Source organism: Lissotriton helveticus, chromosome 5_1 (genome assembly GCF_964261635.1).
Source record: "Lissotriton helveticus chromosome 5_1, aLisHel1.1, whole genome shotgun sequence".
In the NCBI taxonomy this organism is placed as follows: Eukaryota; Metazoa; Chordata; class Amphibia; order Caudata; family Salamandridae; genus Lissotriton; species Lissotriton helveticus.
In genome coordinates this window covers 160,098,396-160,121,469 of record NC_136065.1, presented here as the reverse complement: position 1 = coordinate 160,121,469, position 23,074 = coordinate 160,098,396, and the positions used below count along the sequence as shown (strand labels likewise).

General features: G+C 44.3%; 1 protein-coding gene across 8 annotated transcripts in view; it reads left to right on the top strand.

Moving 5' to 3' along the window:
- Positions 1–23,074, top strand: part of BRD3 (bromodomain containing 3) — a 394,414-nt gene that overhangs the window by 48,374 nt on the left and 322,966 nt on the right. For all 8 annotated transcript variants that reach the window (XM_078641953.1, XM_078641954.1, XM_078641947.1 and 5 more), the window contains exon 2: positions 4,896–5,208. In XM_078641953.1, coding sequence (XP_078498079.1) covers positions 5,008–5,208 — 201 coding nt within the window. In that variant the 5' untranslated portion in view covers positions 4,896–5,007. The remainder of the gene's footprint in view (positions 1–4,895; positions 5,209–23,074) is intronic.

Sequence of the window (23,074 nt, the reverse complement as noted above, 5' to 3'; positions counted from 1 at the left end):
GTCAATACCATATGGAGAATACCTAAGAGCCAGACGTACTTGTAGTAGTGACCAAGATTTTAAAATTTGTGTTAATGATATGGAGCAGAGATTTAGGAATCGGGGTTATGACAACAGTACATTGACAAAAGCAGCCAACAGAATAACGAAAGTTAAAAGAGCTGATACACTCAGAGGTGGCACAATAAAAAAAATCAGACAACACTGCAATACGTATGATCACGCAATACAATGGGATGAACCAGAAACTGAGGAAAATTCTGAACAAACATTGGGAGATCCTTAAACAAGACAATATTTTGTCTCAAGAAATACCGGGTCATCCGTTGATCACATTTAGAAAGGGGAGAACTCTACGCACCAGGCTTAGCCCTTCTTTACCAAGAACTCCACAGGTCAACACTTGGTTTACACCACATACCAGAGGTTTCTACAAATGTGGGATGTGTAATATGTGCAAATGGGCCCAACATAAGACTCAAGGTTTTAAGGGACCTAACAGGGTCTGTTATGAAATCAAACAGAATATGAACTGTACTACCAGATATGTGGTCTATCTACTGGTTTGTAAATGTAATAAACAGTACGTGGGTAGCACTATCGGACCCCTTAAAGAGCGGATCACAGAACACATAAGAGCGCTTAAAAATGAGGATCCTAGATACCCTGCTGCGATCCATGCTTCACTATGCCCAGCACAAAGCACTCCTAAAGAGATCTCGTTCTTTGGCATAGAAGTCATAGAGCAAAACTCAAGAGGAGGCAACAGGGAACTTGACTCCGAAGGGCCGAGGCACTTTGGATCATGCGCTTAGAATCAGTAAAACGGGGTCTTAATTGTGACTCCGAAATGCAATTCTTCTTGGGATGAATGTTCATACGGTACAATAACATCTGTTACCATTATCAGTTAATGTATTTCCAGTTTTAGAACAGGTCTTTAGAATGCGTGATGAGTTCTGTCAAAGTCAGGGGCTCACACGCACGTAGATACTGGAGCATGTTTTATTTGGTTTATAAAAAAGGAGTTGGCAAGTGATAAAAGTTCATAGGGTACCATAATAACTGTTACCATAAATTATTGAACACCAAAGTACCATACTAACTGTTACCACCACTACAAAATGTATTGTAAGTTCAACAACGTATTTATGGAATGTACCTTTATAATTAATCAGGAGTGGGTCCTATACGCATTGAGCTAATATAGCACGTGTCAAACTTCAGTTATGTATGTAACTTTATAAATACTTATATTTATGTAATTATGTGAAATGGTTGCTGGGTATGCCACTATGTATGCACAATAGTGGTGAAACATTTCGATTTAACTGCACTAAACACACGTGACATTATACATATAGAATTATATTGTATTCTAAATCTCTTAATCTAATATGATCTAGCAATAATACTCGGGCACTAAGATTTTTATTATATTATTTCATTTAATACATCCGAATATGTTGAATATTGTAATTACTAGAGTTCTTTCGGCAAACTCCTTCTGGATATTCTTCAATAGGATATGCTCACACGTTATTTTTCTTATCCCTCCTAACATTTATCCTGCGTTTGTACCTTGGGTTTCCGCTTCCATCTTGACGTATTAACTATATATTTCCACTAAGACCTCATATAAGTTCAACCCATTTTTTCAAGATCGTATTTTTGTTTATTACACGGCACTTCCCATCTCTTTCATAAATTTACACGCTACACATCGGCGTTTATCCCTTTCCGGTTGACCGTATTTGCGTAAAACCGGAAGTAAGGTTTGACAGTCTAGTATCTTTGAGAAGGAGTGACCCTCAATCTTTCGCGCCGTTTTTTATAAATCCTGCTTCGCTTCCGCACTCAAACCTCCTACTGAACGTGAGACGCCGGATTCGCGGCCGGGTGGAACAGGCGGTAATGTTTGAATCAGGCTCGTGTTTTTTAACTTGGTATACAATATAGGCAACCGGGTAAATATCACAACCTAATTATTTCAGGTCCAGGGATATTCGGACCTTCTATTAAATACATATGGAGAGCAACCATCTCGAACGATAACATCCGTGTGGAAGCAAGAGCCACAATATCTTTCGTGTGGAACCAAGAGCCACAATATCAGTAAGCACATGATTATTTATGGGGATCACATCGCACAGTAATTATTGCATCGCGATTTTTTACAAAATGAGATCATTTTAGTGTATCATTACGGCTATGTTTCTTAGGAATTAGGTTGAAAAATAAGGTCTGTTCCTGTTCCACCTGCACTCTACTTATACGGCTGAGTGATTACGTTTTCTTACACATATAGGTGAGCATAAAGAATTTTAAAAAGATAAAACCTTTGCGGGACGACATCGTATTACTATTTTTCTTAGATTCTCCCATATAGGCCTGCTTATCTTAAACACGAAATAAGGTTGGGTTGCAGCTACATTAATTTGGGATATTAACGAGTGAGCCAGTAATGCTCTGTAACTAGCGGGCAGTTTTAGTACTCCATGTACTTGCTCAAGGCATTCTAAATACTGGGTTTCAGCAATTTTCGAGCGTCTCTCAATAGGACATGTACTTACTCACGTCATTATAAATACTGGGCTTCAGCATTGTTTTAGCGTCCCTCAATAGTACTTGAACGCTTGGAACCCCTTTTTACTGCAATTACTGTTCATAGACTTTCATTATTATACGAGTATAAGTTTATTAGCATTGAGTATTTACTAGACGCTTATACGATTACTAGATGAGCTCATGGAGGTTTTTTCTATTTCTATTTTTATTTCCTGGTATACATATGAACGGACTGACTATCATTCCAACGCAGGAGTATATGAAGATCTCGATTAAGAGCCACAGCACATGATACCCTTACCGGGTTGGAATTATCACCGGTTAAGCGGTAAGTCAGGACATTAGGAACTGATGATTTTTTCGTATCATTCGCCGTCTCATCAACATTCTTACGGAGTGTTATAATTTTTTATAGGGAATACCACACACGCGACGATTAGAAGAAAGGTATGTTCCACACAGATAGTACTGGACATCCTTGAATCACTTTTAGCTGCACACATCAACAGAGGTGGTGGGTCTTCCTTTGCGTGTTTCTCTTCATCATTTCTCTAATTCTGGATTTAGATTGCGTATCTGTTCGTTTCTTCACTATTACGAGCACAGTACTCCTGCATGCTTCGATAAACCGTGTGCAGATGCTAAGTTCCCTAACGTTTTCTAATACAATTTAGTTCTATTTACAGACAGGTGTATACCTAAATGTTTCTTGTATTAAGTCTCTTATGTCAAGGAATGCGTCGCGTCTATTGTCACTCCTTCACCTTTCATGCATCTATGCATGTCACTTTCACGAGGGAAATTTGTAAATGATAATGTGTAAGTAACTTTTGTATGTGGACAAAAACAAAGGTTTCTTGTCCATTTAAGGGCGTAAATTCTCTACTGCTCTGTGTCACCCAAGTAGTTGGCACACAATGTTAGGAATTTTTGTAATTTCTAAATGTTGCCACATGTATGTAAAATAACATGATACATCTGAATGCAAGTCTGAATTTTCAGAAGGTGTATATTTTTGTTTTACTTCCAGCCCTGAAGAGTCAGAGCAATCTGCACTCTGACGAAACACGTGTCGGCTGGCGTGAGAGCGTTTGAGCAATAAATAGAAAAAATCGCTCAAATAAGAAGTGGAAAATTATTTCTTGCTTTTACTGAATATTTAACAGAGTACAAAACTTTGTATTTCAAATTGACATTGTGTGTGCATAGGTATTTGTCTTTCACAATTGTCAGGTGTTGCGCCCAACACCTTTGATAAGGGTTCAGTGGGTTTCCCTTTTCTCCTGTAGCACCACTAATTATATTTGCAGACCAGACAGGTAGTCAGAAACAAAGCAGGCGCAAATATTCCCAGCGAATCAAACCCCGTTTGTTTTGTTAAACATATGATGTAGAGCTGGTGTTTTGGAAAAGTGAGTGATGTGACCGCATTTGTAAAATTGACTTTCATTATGATATGAACAGAGAGGCATTGTAAGTAGTAGCTGAGGAAAGCGGATTGTGGTAGACCGGAGTATTAAGAAATGGGAATGTTAAGAGATTGCAAGCAATATTGTTCAAATTTGCATCTTCTGTGTTCTTAAGAGATTATTAACAGGACATCAAATTTGAGAACAGGCAAGTGTCAATGATAGTATCTGCCTGTTGCAACTGTTTAAGGATTCTCTTTAGTGGTTAAGAGCTAACTTCTAACAGACTCATATTATGGCGAGTTGTATTTAGACCTGCAGAACTGAGCATTCCTATAGGAAACGGTATGCGGTTCATTGGCCATGAGCAGGGCCACTGGAATTAGGTGATTTTTGCGTCCGCTGACTTTTTAGAATAGTTATGCATTTGCCATCAAATCCATTATCTACAGCATAAAGTATAGAGTTTAACAAAAAAATAGTTTCTGGCTTAAACAGATCAAAAGTTACTAAACATAGTGACATGGTGCAGTGGAAGGCAAATGGAAAAAGCTGACTGGTCAACTTTCTGTTGCTTATTGCTATATATTGACTTTAAACTGATACTAATGAAGTGAAAGCGTTTCCTAAATATTACTTCATTATTTTGTCATTTTTATACAGGTTGAACACAATTTGAAAATGTCATTTCATCCCACATAATTTTCTTTTTTCGCATAATTTAGTCCAACTTGTCTCATAAATTTGTCCTCCCTTGCCGCTTAATTCCAAGGCCCTTTCTATGAGTGTTTGTCCTATTCGCAGTGGGGAAAATGATTTTATTGGAAGGGTCAGGAAGGAGTAAAGGTATAGTTATGAATCATTATATTCCCAACTGAGTTGAGTTTAAATGTTTTGGCTTTTGCTGTTTATTTTTAGGTTGCATGGTTGGCCCCTGGAAATGGGATGTTCATCCCATTCGGGGAACTTAAAGGAAGAAATCAGATCACAGAACTGCTGCAAAAGGAATTAAGGAGGGGAGGCTGGGAAAATGTCTTCTGTGACATCGGCAATACAGGCTACGCATGGCCCCATCAACCTTCCTCCTCCTGAATTCACCAACCCCAACAAACCCGGTCGGAAGACAAACCAGCTGCAGTACATGCAAAATGTGGTCGTGAAGACTCTGTGGAAACATCAGTTTGCATGGCCCTTCTATCATCCTGTAGATTCTGTGAAATTAAATTTACCAGTAAGTATTGATAGGCTATTCTTTAATGTATTACATAGTTTTAAGTTTTGGAAACTGTTCCGGTCCTGTTTTTCTGAAGCTTGATCCCTTCCACTTACCTTAAATAGTTCCATGGTAGTGTATAACAAGAAGTGTGGTTCCTGGTTGGTGTAGGGCAGATTATATATATACAGTCAGAGGAATTATATGTACATTTACAATAACAAATGCATAATTGGTACAAATGTGAAAAAGAAAGTGATTTCAGATGAAAGAAAAGTACAAAAAAGTTATAATTATCGAATTGATGCAATTATGCAATGCATATTTCACAAATGTTTGATTAAGCAATGTGTTTAATATTGGTGCTGATCGTGTTCAAAATCCCTCTAACTGTTTTGTGGATTGCAATAATGAATTGGTTTAAATTTTGGGTACAAACTACATGTCCCATAAGCCCTTGCGGCAGATTGTAGTCATAACGGGAAATGATGTAATGGTCCCGGGGTTTTCAAACGTATGTAAATGAAAAAAACAAGGTGTGGTGTGATGCCGTGATCAAGCAGCGGCTGCTGCGAAACGCGTCGGCTTTTTGTTTGCCCCGCTGTGGAGTGTTTATTTCAAATGAAATTGGAGAAATAAAGTAAACTTAATTGGAACGAGTACTTTGGTGTGTGCGACCCGTTTTCTGGTCTCCAGAAGTTGTTGAATAATTGAACGGCGTGGTCCTGCTGTAGGAAAACGCACCGCAAAAGGATCGCCGGTTAGCGGGAAACCTGGACAAACAACGATATATATATATATATATATATATATATATATATATATATATATATATATATATATAATTTCAGATTCCAATCCTTGGGTTGGCCTCAGAACATACAGGTCCTGGTTTACCAAGAACTGTAAGGGAGTTAAAAAGAGGCAAAAGTGGTTTCTTTGAAGTCCTTTCCAATGACACTTCACTAAATAGGCAACTTAATTATACCTGCAAGTCTTAATCTAGTCTGTTTATGTAAAAAGTGCATTGTGGTAGTAACCCCTTCCATGCGTGCGTCGGTCAATGGCCGTCGCGAGCACTACCTTCGTAGTCCTGCTCACGTCCGTATGCCGACGCGGCGCCGCCCACTCCTTTACACTGCCTCACCGCGGTGCATTTGCCGCCGCGGTTAAGGATACACAATCTTATCATATCCAAAAAAGTATTATTCAAAACAAAGTATACAAGAAGATAAACAAAAGTATCAATTTTAGCCTTTTAAGATATCTGAGCAGAGCTCTGGTGAATCAAACATGCAATGAATGTATACATAGCACGAAGTGAGGATTTTGAACACTTGTCAAGCATTATAGAAATAAAGACGCCCACTGTAATATTCACTGATTGACTCCTAACTAGTCCTTTTAAGAGTTTGAGTTATAATCTCAGCTCCAAATTAGGTTCAAAGTATCGTCATAATCTGGACAGAGTTCACAACATTCAAAAGGCAGTATCCTCAGGTATTTGGAAAGTGTAGTACAGAGGGTAATTGTCAAGTGGCTCAATAAACCATTGATGGAGGACTGATTTATGTGGGTAAACCTTACTTAAGTTAACACAATGCAAAGGTTTACGTCTGGCTGAACAGAAGTCCCCGTCTAAAGCAACCTCAAATTGTGTTGGAAAGTTGTGTATTTTGGGATTGACCATAAACACTATGTGCTCAGATACCTTTCAGTATTGAATCTTAAATGTATACATAGGTGATTTTTTCTTATTGGAGAATAAATTTAGAGTGTTTTTTGTAAGCTGAAAAAGAAGTATGTCACATTCATGAAGAGGGGAAAGGTGCAAAGATGTAGTAAAACTGAAATGCTTGTCACTGATTTACTTTATTTCAAGAGATTTGTTTTTAGGATTCCCCTTCATAGATGAGCAAGTGTTTTAATAACTCAGACAGCTTTTAGCTGGCTGTTGACGAAAGACCTAATGTGTCTGGTATCAATATTTAGTGATCTTAGGGTCTTTGCTTATGCATGTCGGTCTCAAGCTATCTCCTTATCCTGTGTCTTTTCTTCCTCTGGATTTATTTGTCCTTACCTGGGAGCATAACGTCTTACCATCCATTGATTGGGTGATTTGAATGCAAATCTAACAAGGAGAAAATACGTTTGTTCTGTTTGTTACCGCACTCCATGAAGGGGTACATATATATGTTTTCTCTCTCACCTGTTCACCGGTTCCCCTTTACATCACTCCCCAACACCTAATCCCATCCCGGTTTATGCATTTTGGCCTCTGCTTTTCAAGCACCTCCATTTATCCAGTATTGGAACTTTCATAGATTCACATGGTTAAATCATTCCCCGTCGCCAAAGCCGGAGTCCCATGTTGTCATAGTTACACAGTATGTTGCCTATATATGTCCTTTAATAAAAAAATTACTAAACCTCATCTATAACCATTTGGGCCTTGGCACCCTTTAGAACACTCCCAAGAGAGGCTGAGCCCCTCAGGTTTTCACCGCACGCCGTGTGTCAAGGGATTCTCCCTGAGATCTGCTCATTTTTTTCCTCAAGCAATATATTCTGAACTATTTCTACTTCCAAAATGTTTGACACCAAAGGTTTTTTCCTACCCTGCAAGACCTGTGGGAAGAAAAGATTACATGTGGATGACGCACATAAGGCTTGTCTTTATTACCGCCACCCTCAACACAAGGTAAAGGAGTGTAAAATCTGTTGTAGGTTTGCCGCCAAGACCTTGAGGGACAGGTAGGGGAGGCTTCTCTTATGGCTTTAAAAGTCAAAAACTTGATGGTTCTTCAAAATCTCACAAAAGATCAAGATCCCTGCCTGGGACTCTGAAAAGCAGAAACAAACAATTCTCCTCAAACAGCATTGTCTAAGCCAAATACGCATTCTCGCAGGGCTAGACTTTGTCCTTAGTATCCTCCTCAGATCCGTCAATGACGAGGCATAAATTCTGGTTGACAGCACAATCAGTCGACAGCGAAATCTATGACTGTATGACTATTGTGCCATCATCTAGACCATCAATAGCAAAGATAACAATGACACCAGCCATAGACAATCCCATTGACGATTACAGCATCAACGAAGGCTTTGACGACCCTGTCGACTATGACATAACCCTCCCCGCCCCCCCATCACAGTTGTCGACTATGACTCCATCCTCGTTGACAATTCGGTCTACGAAGGGCACAATGTCCACAAAGCATGAAACCTACATTGCCTAGATGGCGACGCCACAGGCCACGAGAATTAAAAATAAAAAGAATATCGAAGACCTTGTTGCCGCCTGACATTACTTCACTCAGCAAGCTGTCACCGCTACCTCCAAGTCAACTTCTGGTCCCTAGAGGAGTCAGATTATGATGACGATGATGGCCCCTCTGCGCTGCTCCTAGCCTGTCAGAGCTCCAGGTCAAGTACTAGGAAGAAGATAAATTTGAGGACGAAGGCCATTGCTATCAGGGGTATTATCTTCCTCTTCAGAGGCATTAAGAGGAATTCAGGTACTATTCTGATCCTCCACTCAGACATGACGAAGAACAGTAGCCAAAATCTTCGGTTCAGGATCTCCAGGCTATGCTTATGGATGTTAAGAAACGGTTTCCTGATCCTCCTGCAGAACAACCTGTTGACCAACCTCAATCTGCTTCTCCACTAACCCCACCAATTCCTCTGCCTCTCACTCCTAGGATAACACCAGTTTATCACATTGCAGTAAGTACGAGGGACGATCCATCGCCATTTGATGGTAGAGAAGGCAAGATTCCCCAACCTCAGCCTCCACCAAATGATTGGGACGACTGTCCTATTCATTCTCTCACCACCTCCTCAGCACCAGCCGATTCACCACCAGAAGACCTCCAGGTTTTCAGAACGTAATAGATTGGATGGCGACACTATTTCACCTTCCCATTTCTGTCAAACAGTCGAACTGTTTCCTCTATGACTTTAAGGAACAAACAAGGAAATCAGTTCGATCTATACCTATTATAGACTACATCTGGCAAAAGGGTATGTAAAACACTGCTAAAGTGGTGGCTGTCCTTCCTCGCATTGATAAAGTACAAGGTTCCAGAGGTTTCCCCTCCATGCCTGACAGGACACCGCAAACCCATCTGCATCTATATTGGCACTGCCAGACAAAGAAGGACAATGCTTACGTTACGTAGGCAAAATGTTTCCCTCCATGTTAGTCATCACCGTTCATGCGCCCAACTCCCTGGCTATATTGGGCCACTATGATTGACAAATGTGATCGGATATTGGTTCCCTCATTGACCTAATACCTTAAGACTGACTATCTGAGGCCAAGAAAGTATTGCAGGAAGGCGAGCGCACCTCCGCAGAGGTAATAGACTGTGTCATGAACATTTACTCCCCTGGCTTTTGCCAGCTAGCGGGCGCAGCAGTTATAAGACTCCATGTATGGCTTAAAGCAACCTCATTAAGGCCTGAAGTTCAATCAAAGATCCTTGATATGGCCTGTGATGGGCACACTATTTGGCAAGGATATTGATGCCCTCTTGGCCATCAAGACTGATACCGGCACAGCCAAGTCCCTCTTCACCCTCCAGTACAGGAAGTTTCCCTTAATGCGGGCGTGCAGCCGAGGTTTCTCAACATACATGGGTGATTATCAGCTCTCCCAATCCTACTAGCCCTGATTAAGACCTGCCTATCGTCAATCATCCCCAGAGGGTTATGCGAGGCAAGGTCCCTGCATAAAGCCCCGCCCCAGAGCCAGGATGCAGTGACCTTAACCAAGTACCCACTACATCACCTCCGTCATACAGGGAGTGAACCTCTCCAACTACCTACATCAATGGAGAAACATCGGACAGAGGGGTATTGGACGTAGCCACCTATGACAATACCCTAGTGTTTAAAGTAAGACCACCAAACACTCCGCCAAGGGGAGCGCACCCCCTTTGTCTTTCTTTATTGAAAAAGGAGGCCCTCATAAAGCTTGCCTAGGGAGCAATGGAGAAGGTTGCGGTTGCTCAAAAAGAAAAGGGATTCTACTCCTGTTTTTTCCTCATACAGAAGAAATCAGGGCGATGTAGACCCATTCTGCCCCTTAGAAACTTAAACCAATTCCTCTGCACCCAATCCTTTTGAATGATTACTCTCTCTGACATTCTCCACCTCCTAAACAGTGGAGACCTCATGATGTCTCTAGACCTGGAAGATGCATATTTCCATATACCCATTCATCCGAAACACCACAAATATATCCCCTTCACTGTAGCTGGTAACCATTATCAATTACGAGTCCTCCCATTTAGCCTCAAGTCAGTCCCTTGCATATTCACCAAGGCGTTTGGCCTTGGTAGCAGCTGCTCTCAGGAACCTAGGTCATCATGTATTCCCTACCTAGACGACTGGCTGCTAAAAGCTCCAACTTCAATGCAAGCTGCCAGAGCTACCAAAGCCTGCCTACCACTGTTTCTCAAGCAGGGTCTCACTGTAAATCAAAGATAATCTTCAACTGCTCTCGGTCAAACGATGCAGTTTCTAGGAGCCATCCCAAATACAAGCCAGAACAAAGCCTTCCTCTCCCAGGAAAGGCAGAGGAGACTAGCAGACTTGGCTCACTAACTCCCAAGAACAAAGTACGTTTCAGTGAGGCTGTTAAATTCGTTACACTGGAATGAGTTCTCCCACAATCAACCTAGTTCTGCAGGCACGCCTCAAGATTAGGCCTTTACAGGAAGAGCTGCAACTCCAATGGATTCAGTAGGAAGGGTCCTTTGAGGACTTAATAACCATAATCTCAAGGATGACAGAAGCTCTAAAGTGGTGGTCTCACATATTTCATCTCTCTCAAGGCCTCACGTTTCTACCCTACGTACCCAATTTTATAATCACCACAGATGCTTCAATAGTAGGCTTGGGCGGACACTTACAGGACCTACAGATCCAAGGAAAGTGTTCAGCACGTCAAATATATTCACATTAACAGCCTGGAGCTGAAAACTATCTTTCTTTCTCTGCAGCTTTTCTCCACAAATCGCAGAATCCTCTGTGCTGGTCTGTACGGACAATATGACCTGCATGTATTATATCAACAAACCAGGAGGTACCAAATCTCTGACGCTATCTCACAAAGCCCAAGAGCTTTTGAGTTTGCTCACGACCTACAAGATATTACTGAATGCTGCACACATGCCTGGAGTGCACAACACCTCTGCTGACACCCTCAGCAGAGCAAAAGACAATTGCCACTAATGGGAGCTGGATCAACTGCAGCTGGGCAAAATAGTCTTTGTGGGGGAAACCCTCATCAAAGCGAAGGTTGTGAGACATTATCCCACCTCACCAACAAACCACTCTCTCAGCGCTCTGACTCCCTACCTGACTCCACATCTAGACATTCTCCTTCGATATCCCATAGTGCAAATACTCCCACTCCAGGCTTAACCGATACCCCATTAAGTGACCGACATCTCCATATCCTTACTCTGCCCCCAGCACCACCATCATTTCTTCCATACCCACCACGCCTCACACTTGCATCACTTCGCCCCCTGCCTTCCCATACGCCCCCTCGCTCTCCACTAACACTCCCCATCTCCTCAACCACACCTTCGCCCACCCTTTTATATAGTATTCACCTCCCTCTCCAGCCCCAGTAACTTCACTGAAGATTCTGCTCTAATCGCTCCTTACATACCTACTCCCGATCAGTCCGCAGTCTCGCCTTCCTAATCTCCCTGCACTACAAATATGACTGTCCCTCTTCCTTCAGCTCACATCAATACCCCCTCCCATCCCCTTTGTACTCTTCTCCCCCCCCCCTTTCCAGTGACTGCCACTCCAAAATATTGCCATACATTGAATCATATCCTCCTAAAGTACACAACAATACCCCGCCACGTCCCCTCTCCATCCCTCCCTCCACGGACTATCACATAGATAAACCACCATAAGTAGAGCTAGTCCACGACACGCTCCAGGACCCCACACAAGTAATAACCCCTCCTCACCTAACCACAGTCCAGGTTATTAGCACAATGGCCCCTACATCTGACCAGACTCGAAGAGATACTACTATCCCTACAAAAATATCAGAGGACATTCAAACCCTTCAGGACCTGATTCTGCAACAACACAAGCGAAACTCACTAATCGGCCATGCGCTAGCCCCCCGCCTCAGTTTCCCCCCAGATGGAAAACAGTACCTTACCCCAATGCTTCATCACGTCCTATCAGGAAAATAATCCCCATATCACCAAAAGATCTCACCTTCCTACTTCACTCCTACGATCTCTCATCCCCACCCCCTGTGCAGACGGACAACACGCAGAAACTGTCCTTAATCCAACCCATCCAATCCAATGCCTCTAGAGTTTCAAGACACACTCCCAGAGGTATTGTTGAAAATACCCTCAAGAGGGTACCCATCCATCACAACCGCAACACCACTCCCACCAAGACCCAGCTAAAATGTATTCTACTAAACTGGGGAACGGCAGCACGTCATGCCGCTGATATAGCTGACCTCATATTAACTAATGAACCCCACCTCATAATTTTAACGGAAACTTGGTTAAACGAATCATCCACGCCCTTCTTAGACATACTAGTTCCCCCTAACTATTACATCACAAGACTAGATAGACTTGATAGGCCAGGAGGTGGCATTTCCTGCATCCATAGGAACAACCTCTCCGTGAACCGCTCCAACTCACCGGCGCTCTCCTCCTGTGAATACCTTTGCCTAGTCATCACAAGCAATAACAAGCCTATATGCCCACTACATTCATTTTACCGACCTCCTGGTAACAACCCCATCTTTATCGAAGATCCTAGCCACAAATGTCGGCCAGCAAAATACTCAGATCTTCCTGGGGGACGTCAACCTCCTCTGGAACGATCCTGACGACACAGAGGTCAATACCCTCAAAGCTGTCCTGTCCGACCTTAATTTGTCCCAAATCTGTGACAGCCCCACCCACGAAAAAGGTTCAACCCTCGATCTAGTAATTTCCAAAGCAGACTCTACCCAGCTGGAATCGATCCTGCCTTGCGGCTGGTGTGACCATCACAAAATCACTTTCCATATCAAGGTAGTAGTCAAACTACTCTCTGTCCAATCTACGAGAACGAAAATCTGGAAGACGAACCTAGAAAACGTCAATCCTGCCTCTCGCATCCGCTATTCACATCTCTACCGGATGGATTAAAGGATGTACATGATCTGACCAATCACTACTTTCACTCTATGAACAGGGAACTAACAACTTGGCTACCTACAACAAGAGTCACCGCAAAAGAATCAAACCCCTGGTATGATTGTAGGCTAAATAAAGACAGAAGATCACTAAGAGCAATTGAAAGACCTTGGAGAGCTGCTCTGTCCGCTGCCCATCTCCAAATACTAAGAAGCACGAGAAATTCCTATTACAGAAAGATTAGACTATCAAAAGCTGACTATGTATGTAAACAATTAGACCAAGCCGAGAATCGTCCCAAAAGATTATTCAAAATAATCAAAGCTCAATCACAGGGTGTCTCCCACTACCCTTCTCCCCCTCCCCCCTCCCTCCCCCTCAAGCTAATACTGAAACACTCCCCAATTGCGAAGAGCTTTCATCCTTTTTCACAACAAAGACTGAAAACTTAAAGACAGACCTACTTAACGATCTGTTACCCCATACCGACCCACACATGAGTGCCTCACTGACCACACCAGGTTCCCCGATTATCTGCTTTACAAAGCTCGACCTCAAGAACAATGCCTCCTGGACCGCCTTCAGCTTTTACAGCAAAGAAACGATCCTAAAAATGCCCTGAATCCCTCAAATCACTTCACTGACCCTCTCTTAGCAACCCACTTAAAAACCTTTACTCCACTGATAGTGCCTCTATGGACTGGGATTATAAACACATCTCTTCTGCAAGGAACAATATCTGACATCCTCAAAGCTGGTCAGTTATCCCCCATTTTAAAGAAACCATCGGCGGACCCGTCAGACCTGAATAACTATTGCCAAATTTAAAATAAATCTCGACCCTGGCCAAACTACTAGAAAAAAATGTGTCCACACACAGCTTTGTAATCGCATAGACCACTTCAACCTGCTCAATCTAATTCCAATCAGGCTTTCGATCAGAGCACAATACAGAATCAGCCATGACCCACATAATTGATGACACATTACAAATATTGGATCAAAACATAGCCTGTCTGCTAATCTTGCTTGACTTATCCTCAGCCTTCGATAAAGTCAAACACGACAACTTACTAGACCTCTTGAAACCTAGAATAGGGCTATCTGGTACAGTGTTAAACTGGTTTACTTCCTTCCTCCAAAACGGAACACAAAGATTCAAGATCAACCAATCGTTAACTAACCTCTTCCCGGTCACTTTGGGAGTACCGCAGGGATCCTCCCTCTCCCCGACACTCTTCAATCTGTTTATGGAACCACTCCCTGAGCTTCTCAACTCCTTAAATATCCAATAGCACATGTATGCCGACGACACACAACTCTACATTAAGGTCCACTCACTTGAAGATATCAAGTCCCTTAATGCAACGCTCCAAAAAATGCCGACCTGGCTGGAAAAAGTACCATTTAAAACTAAACACCCTAAAAACAGAATTTCTCCTAATCGCTCCTCACAACCATCATCCGCAAGTGGATGAAGCACATTACAGCACTCGATGGTCAACCTCTCATCATTGATTCCGCTAAATCACTTGGTATAACCCTGGACAATAAGCTAAATATGCAGAAGCACATCAGCGCTGCAACTAAAGGAGCAAATTACTAGATGAACACCCTGAGAAAATTTAAACCCTTCATACCCGCAAGTGATTTTTTAACAGGCAGTTCAATCCCTAGTAATTCCCAGAGTGGATTATGGGAGTGTTGCTCTTTGCGGCCTACCCAGATCAACAAACGCTCTGTGAGAAGTTGGCCTGATATGCAGTGCTCACTATTCTAGTGATCACTATGTATCAGTCCAAACAACCCTTATTGATGATTGGTTGTAAGTCAACCTTATAGACCAGCTATCCTAGTAGCATGGATACGAGCAGTCTAAGGCTAAGACTCTAGAGGGCGTGTTAAGCCAGCTGTTTTACCATCACATTACCCCTTGAACACCAAGTGAAAGGACACCACACAAGTTGTTATCAAAAATAAAGTATATTTATTTATAACAGGACTACCCTGGCTCTTTATGAGACAGGGAGCTAAGCACACAACAAAACTCTTAAAGAATTACTGAAAGTCGCACAATTTACACAAATGCCCGAGGGGCACGAAAAACCATATACACAAGAAGTGGAATGCGAATTACTAGCAGGTAAGTAACTATTCTCATAGACTTTAGAATCGCTAGGCCTACAATACTAAACACTTAGATTAGGAGCAGGAGGCCTGTGGACGTCGTGTGCAGAGTGGGAACTCTCACGCGTAAGGCGGGAAAAAGTCTATGGAGGCTAGCAGTTGCAAAGTTACTGTTCTCGGGCGAACCCGACTAGGTGGGTCGAAAACAAGAGTGGATCCGAACACTTAGGGTGTTGGACTATGCTGGAGCACCGGAGTACTCAGTTTACCTAGCCCAGGGGCTGCGGCTGCATAGGGTTCAAGTTGCGTCGGAAACCCTCGTTGTCGAACCAGGAGCCTGAAGAAAGAAGTTGCTGGCAGGCGGCCAATGAAGAAGTTCGTGGAGATCCAAGCCTGGATCAGGGAAGAAGACCTGTAAGCAGAGGGGACCAAGTTCTGAATCACTAGCCAGTGATTAAGTGGGCACCAGAGTGGCACCGGGCGAAGTCACCTCGACCAGGTGAGTGGGCGCTGCTGGGCTCTGCAGTCTCTCGGACCAGGAGGCGTTGTCGGCGACCAGGATGGAGGTGCGAGCTGTCCCACGAAGGTACTTGCTGTCGACGTCGCTGGACCCAGGATTGGGGCAACAAGTCTTGGCAAATTCAAGCCCACGCGGTGGACCTAAAATGGAGTCTGGAGTGGACCAGGAGGGTCCGGGGTGCTCCTCTGTTGGAGGGGAGCAGGGGCCAGTCTGGAGCAACCAGACCAGCAGTGTTTGTCGTCGTGAAGCGTCGTAAAAGGGCCACTAGCCAATGGGCAAGTGACCGGGACAACGCGGTGAGCAGCAAAGAGCAGAAGGGCCCCACGCAGATCTCGTGGATGCAGGGGGGCTGAACTTCGGTGCTGGAGCTGCTCAGGGTCGGGGCTTCTCTTACCCCAAAGCACTCGGTCGAGGGTCACTCGGTGGTCGTGCTGGACAAGCGTCGTGCAGTTCTGAAGATGGCCGGTCCCTCGAGGTCTCGTCGCACCCACGGATCACAGCTGGGCTGATGATGTAGGTTGAGGTCGGAGGTGCCAGGGAAGCCGGTTCTCGTCGTGCTGGAGCAGTCTTGATCCGAAGGAGAGACTGGCAACAAACCGCGATGCTTGGTTGGTGCCTGCTGCTGCAGGGTGACTACTCCTTAGTCACGCCAGAACAGGGGATTGAGGCTATTTTGCCCGCACTGGTGATAAAATCCCTAATGTTGTATATAGGTGTTTAGGTGCAGGTAGTCTGGGATACAACCCCCTAGATCCCAATTTTCGAAAAACAAGAAATTGTTTTACAAATCAAAGATTAACACAAATTGACTCCGCACACTTAAGTAATAGATATCACAAAATCATTAATGTTATCCACAACGGTCCAGTATCTCTTCAGTCATTCTCCCAAGAATTCCAAAGTCAGGTAATCTTCAGTAGAAAAATTCTTTATTTTCACAAACACTTTTAAGAGCAATAGCCAACGCGTTTCGTCCGTGACCGGACTTCTTCAGGGCTTTTATCTCGAATTCTCTTATTTGTGATGCTGTACAATGGTCTTCTAGCTTGAGAAGTAAATATTTTCCATATGTCAACTTGTTATTAAGATCCTGGTCAGTTGACTTCCAGTATATGTTTATTTTGAAATAGGCAAAGTTTTATTATAAGCCGCGAATAAAGTATCGGCGTTCCATGAAGCATGCGGTCGTCTGGCACTACTCCTTAGTCACAAGGGAGAAAATCTTAAGAAGAGTCTTGAGTTCTTCGTGTAGAAGGTCGGTTCAGGATTCAAAGATTGATCTAATTTGGAAGGGGGCCTGCTCCTACCTTTATCCTGCAAAAGGGGGCTGGCACGCGACTAAGTCCTGCCCTATGGGTGGGACTAGGAAGGGGGGTGGTTACACCCCTCTCCCATGCCGGGCTTTCCCCAGCTCAGGGGCTGGTGTGCCCCTGGAACTGGTTCTAGCCGGCATATGCACAGTGAGCACCGGGGTGCCACTTGCAGTCACCTTCCTCTAAAGCCCTGCCTACCTAGAATACACAAAATCCTGTCTGGGACGGTGCTGGCACCGCCCCTGGCAGGAAACCCTTTGTCCTTGCCTCCCGCGCTGGGAGGACTCCCAGCAGCAGGAGGGCAGACTTGTGTCTCGGTGGCAGCATCCATCTTGTGGAGCTGAGGCTATGTCTGACTTTAACCGGGGTTACAGGTTACCAACATGTCGTGTCCCTCTAGAAGGGTGGAATGCTAACCCCGTTGCCAGAATTGGCGAGGGGTTAGTATTCCAATTCGTATGACACCTTACTCGACATGTTTTGATAAAGCGATACCAGAGTTGGCATATAACCGCGAGGATTATAATGCACCTAAGAGTATATGGTATGCGTTATCATGGAACAGCTATTAGGACTTGGTTCCGCAAGCTGCAAACGGGCTCAGCTCATGCCAGAGCACCATTTCACATTATTCCAAGCACTCTGCCTTCAGGATTGTTAAGGCCTGCCATAGGAGTGACTGATAGGAATATATGTGTCCATTTTAGGGTTAGATATAGGAATACTATATCTAAAGCAAAGGGTGATTACACCACTTTGCCCCAGCTGTCAAGCAGCCAGTTGTGTCAGATTTGGATGGCCAGCCAGGGGTGGCATAATACATGCTGCAGCCCCTGGTAGGCCCTGGGTACACCTAGGCCCTGGGTACACCTATGCCCTGGGTACCTAAGGTACACTGTACAGGGACTGATAAGGTGACTCAGTATCCAATTAGATATGTACCTAAGGTACATGGAATCCATTTTACAGAGAGAGCAGTAGGCCTGGGGTCCTGAATAGCAGGGCCCCAGGTCAACTAAGTCAGAAAACCAGCAAAACACCAGGCAAAAAGTTGGGGGTAACCATAGTCGGGGATCTACCTTCCTACACGCTCCTTCTAAGAGCCTCACTACAGCCCCTAGATTCATCACAGGCTCCAAAAGGAACTGCCACATTTCTCCTGCCCTTCGTGCCCCCAACTGGTTACCTTTTGAGGCCAGAATCCATTTGAAAATCGCCTGTATGACACATAAGGCATTACATCACAAAACCCTGAGATACCTAGCAGAGAAACTAGTACTATTGGGTGGTAACAGATCTACTGGAGCTCTAACAATCTTCTACTTAAACCACAACGTTTCTCCAAGAAGAAAACATACAACCGTACCTTCTCAGGAATGGCTCCCAGGATTTGAAACGCCTTGCCCCCAGAAACTAGACTTATTCCGTCCGCAGCTATTTAAAAAAAAGAAGTGAAATCGATTCTCTTGGCCAAATTCACCTGAACCTTTTTATACACTCCTGTAAATATTTACCACCACTGTATTCACCTAATTCAGTTTACATATGTTTTATGTCTATATTTGCCCTGTAAAACGCTCCGATACCCGCAAGGGTCTTGTTCGCGATATACAAAACCGTCAAAATAAATAAATAAAATAAACCCAGCATTGGATCTCTTTGTAACTAACAGCAACACCAAATGTCAGTTCTATGCCAGTCGATATCCCCTCCCAGGGTCATGGTGCAATGCCCTTTCGTTGCGATGGTCTGGGAGTTATGCTTGTGCTTTTCCCCCTTCCCACTAATTCCAAAGGTTCTCAGTAAAATGAAAATGGAGCACTGATAGCTCCCAAGTGACCCAGGCAGCACTGGTCTACAGAACTCCTCTTCCTGTCTGAGACCAGTCCCATTCGCCTACCAATAACATGAACACTGACGGCGAACCAGGGCCAGATCTTACATCCGTGCCAGCCTCTCTCCACGTACATGTTTTAGACCTATGTAACATATTTACACGTCACACCATTGTGTCAAATCCAGTGTGAATATTGTTCATGGAGAGCTTGTCTTCTATTTCCGTTGACCATAAGCTTCCTTTGTTTCTTCGCCTTAACTACTCAATGTCCAAATGTAATTGTCCTTTGTTTTGTATGTAGGACGCAGGATTGTGTTCCACTGTATCTCCTTGTGTGCTCTTGAATATGCTTAACAATTCTTTGAATTATTAAATTGTCCGGCTGGTCATCCTACAATATAGTACTGATCCTGGTCGATATTCATCATTACGTTATAAATATTTTCTACGGACATTTGTGCGTAATATAAAATCTCTCCAATTACATGCATGGCTTCTGAGTTCTGAGTTTCGAGACTTAAACATCACTCGGGAATGTAAAGATCTATTATCTGAAGTACAGGTGGAGGACACCAATCTATACTACTATTATAAAGGAAGAACTTTGAACCTTTGAGGCGGGTAAACTCGGGAACCACAGCGCCAATCCACACACCCGATACATCGTTGTAATCGTCAGGGTGTGCAGATGGACATAGGCTATATAAAGTTAAAAATAGACGTTATTTAAAAAATTTGGCGAAAAAAAAGTAGTCTCGTGGAAGAAGCGCCGGCCGCGACCTGCCTGCTGACGTCAGGAGCGCGAGGAGGAGCGGCGTCCAGGAGCGCGAAGAGGAGCGGCGGACATGGCGCGGGGAGGAGCGGCGGACAGGCGGGGAGGAGCGGCGGACAAGCGGGGAGGGCGGTGACGAGCAGCGAGGAGCGGTGAACTGAGGAGCGCGGGAGAGGAGCGTCGGCTGAGGTAAGGCTCCGGGGGACCCACGGACAATGTCGGGGCAGGCAGGGGTCGGGGCAGACGGGGCGGGCGGGGGCCAGGGCGGGCGGGGGCCCTGAACACTCATGGCGGGGGGTGGGCGAGGGCCCTGAACACTCATTTCGGGACGGGCTGCTATGTCGGGGCGGGCGGGGGTCGGGGAAGCCTGATTGCTCCCGGACAAGGTCGGGGCGGGCTGCTAGTAAAACATACAAGTCGAAATGGATAAGATCCTGTTTATGGTGTCACCAGAGTAATTTTCACCCGTCAGAAGCATCTCCTGAACAGATCCTGCCTTATCTCCTCTCACTGACTAAATCGTGCTTCGTGCATGCATCGGTCAAAGTTCACGCTGTGGCTATTTCATGATACAGATGATCAGCACAATCTCTGTGCTTCTCGCTCTGTGCTTCTCGCTCTGGGGTAGCTGATGCTGCAGTATTCTCACTTTGGTCAGACAACATGCATGGCTTAAAGTCTTGCGGCAGCTGTCATCACCACCTCTGCTGCTCTTGCTTTGGTATTAGTCACCCAGTGCATACCTTCTACTCTTTGTGCTGCCATTGCTTCAAGATCCCTGAGGGACTGCTTTCCCAGCATGCAGTGCAAGTGTTTGCTCTTCCCATGAAGTACACTGCATTTTATTATTAGGAATGAAACTCGGACCGGAGTACAGGTTCCAGGCCCCGTGTCCTCTTGCATAGATAACAGGCCAATGAGGTTTGGGTAACTGCGGGTACCTTGTGACATTTATCCCCCCCCCCCCCGCCCCCCCCCCGCCCCCCCCCCCTGTTCACAGCAAATTAAAGTCGGATCAATTTATTGTATCCCCGGTAAGAATAGCCAGGTCCCCTTTCAGGATCATACTCTCTTGCAGCTTAGACATTGATGAACCATCGGGTGGAGCCCAGCACCTTGTCTAGGAGCTTCTTGTCTGCTGCAACGTGCGGCAGATCTTTGTTACCATGGGTTTGCAAGCCCTTTGCACCAGTAGTTTAAGGAAGTCTAATGATTATGAAAATAGTGGACCAAGTCTCATTTGATTCTGGGACTTTAACTTTGAAGCTCAGTCCAGCTTCTCCTGTTGGCAGTATGTTGACAAACCAAATTCCGGCTCCTTATTCCTCTTCCTACCTGCCGCTGAGGACCGCTCTTATGCTATTTAGCAATTGCTGACAAATAGAATGCCGTCTTTTGAAACAAAAACCCTCTTGCATATGTTTGAAGCTTTGACCACAGAATTTTTCTGAACAGCCCTTTGCTATGCCTCCATTGAGTTCGATAATTCTGTGAGCTCCGAGAAGGCGCACCTTGTGACATGCTTTTGGTCAACATCAGATCTGGGGCCTGATGTCAGGAGGACACCCAAGTTGTCTACCACCGTGTTTAAACTGTTTGTTGACTGGTTGTGCTGGCAGCATGATTTCAGTCAAGGGCGCAGGCCTTTTTTCACATTTCATTTAAAAGACCATCCTCAACGCACCTTTGTGTGTGTTGCTCAAAGCAATGGTCTCTTGTGCTAGGCAGCTGATGGCTACCACATCTCAGCCTGCACGTGCTCACTCCTTGTCTACCTTTTCTGAAATCTGTTTACCTGGTGGCAGGGGGAAGATGTACAGCCCATTTCCTTCCCTTTGTCATAGTCCGTGTTGCATGGGTGAATCCTGCTTCTCCCATTTAATATATTTTGGCAGTCTTCTTTGCCAGTGAAAGCAGAGATAATAAACCTCATACATGAGTCCGTTAGAAATGGTCGCAATGTGCCCTCCAGCATGCAAAGGCTACAAAATCTGGCTAGTACGATAATGCATCTCTTGAATTGGAGAAGCCCAATCTTTGAATGCTTACACTGGTTCTGACCGCATGCTTAACCCACTGTAGGTACACTCCTCAGCCAGTACTTTGTTCACCTAGCAAGCCTGTACACCTGTGCAGACTTCTGCACATCCCATGCTGAATCTGGGAGAAAATGAATCAACCCAACTGTGATTATACACTAAGTTAGAGAGCCTGCATCTGTGACCTCGGAGGATTAGGAAGACTCACTCCCTAGCGGAATGTGATTGTGTTCACAAACAGGAAGGACCTCATTGCTTGGAAGGTTGTGGTGACTAAAGGCCCCCGTGATGACTGCTCCATAGATTTCAGCAGCCTTGGAGCCACAAAAGTAGACCCAGTCCATCTGCCTTACAGCATCAAGGAAGTCAGGTCGAGGAGTTGCTCTACCACTTTCCCATGTGAGAATGTTGATTATGTATTGTCCTGACCATCCCATGATTATATATTGCTTCTACGTGCACTTTACAACCAATGAGAGATTGCGCAACAGCCAGTTTTCACTGCTCTAACTTGGGGATATTGGTCCGTAAGCGATAAGAGAACGCTGCGATTCTGAAATATTATTGTATTCTTAGTTTCTGATAGATTCCTTTTTGAAGTAAAGAGTAATTTTGAGCTACATGGCAACTGGTGTCCCCCTTATTTACTGTAAGTATCTCTGTTGACATGGGTGCCTCAACTCTGGAAAACCTTTAGCGTGATCTGTAGTTCTTTGAAGGCATTTAAACTTTTAAGGGGACTTTTTTTGATTATGTTTTGACTAGCCCACTACTCTCCCTGGTGTCCAACTACAAGCCAAACTGGACACTTAAGCTCTAGACTGGTCCCAGGTCCCCAATGACTGGAATGTGTGCTCGAAAGGTTGCCGGTTAACTGGCTCCTGATGAACAGGATCTCTCCTGGACACAAGATTTTTTTGTAGGTGGCGATGTTGCTTGGGTGGTGTCTTTTTAGGATACCATGTTTTTTTTAATGGTAAATATTTCTTTGACCATCTTTTAGGTACCAAGCCAAGCAAATATCACATTCCAATATCCATAGCCTTTTACCATCAGTCTTTATTAGGGGTAGTAAGCACTATGTAAA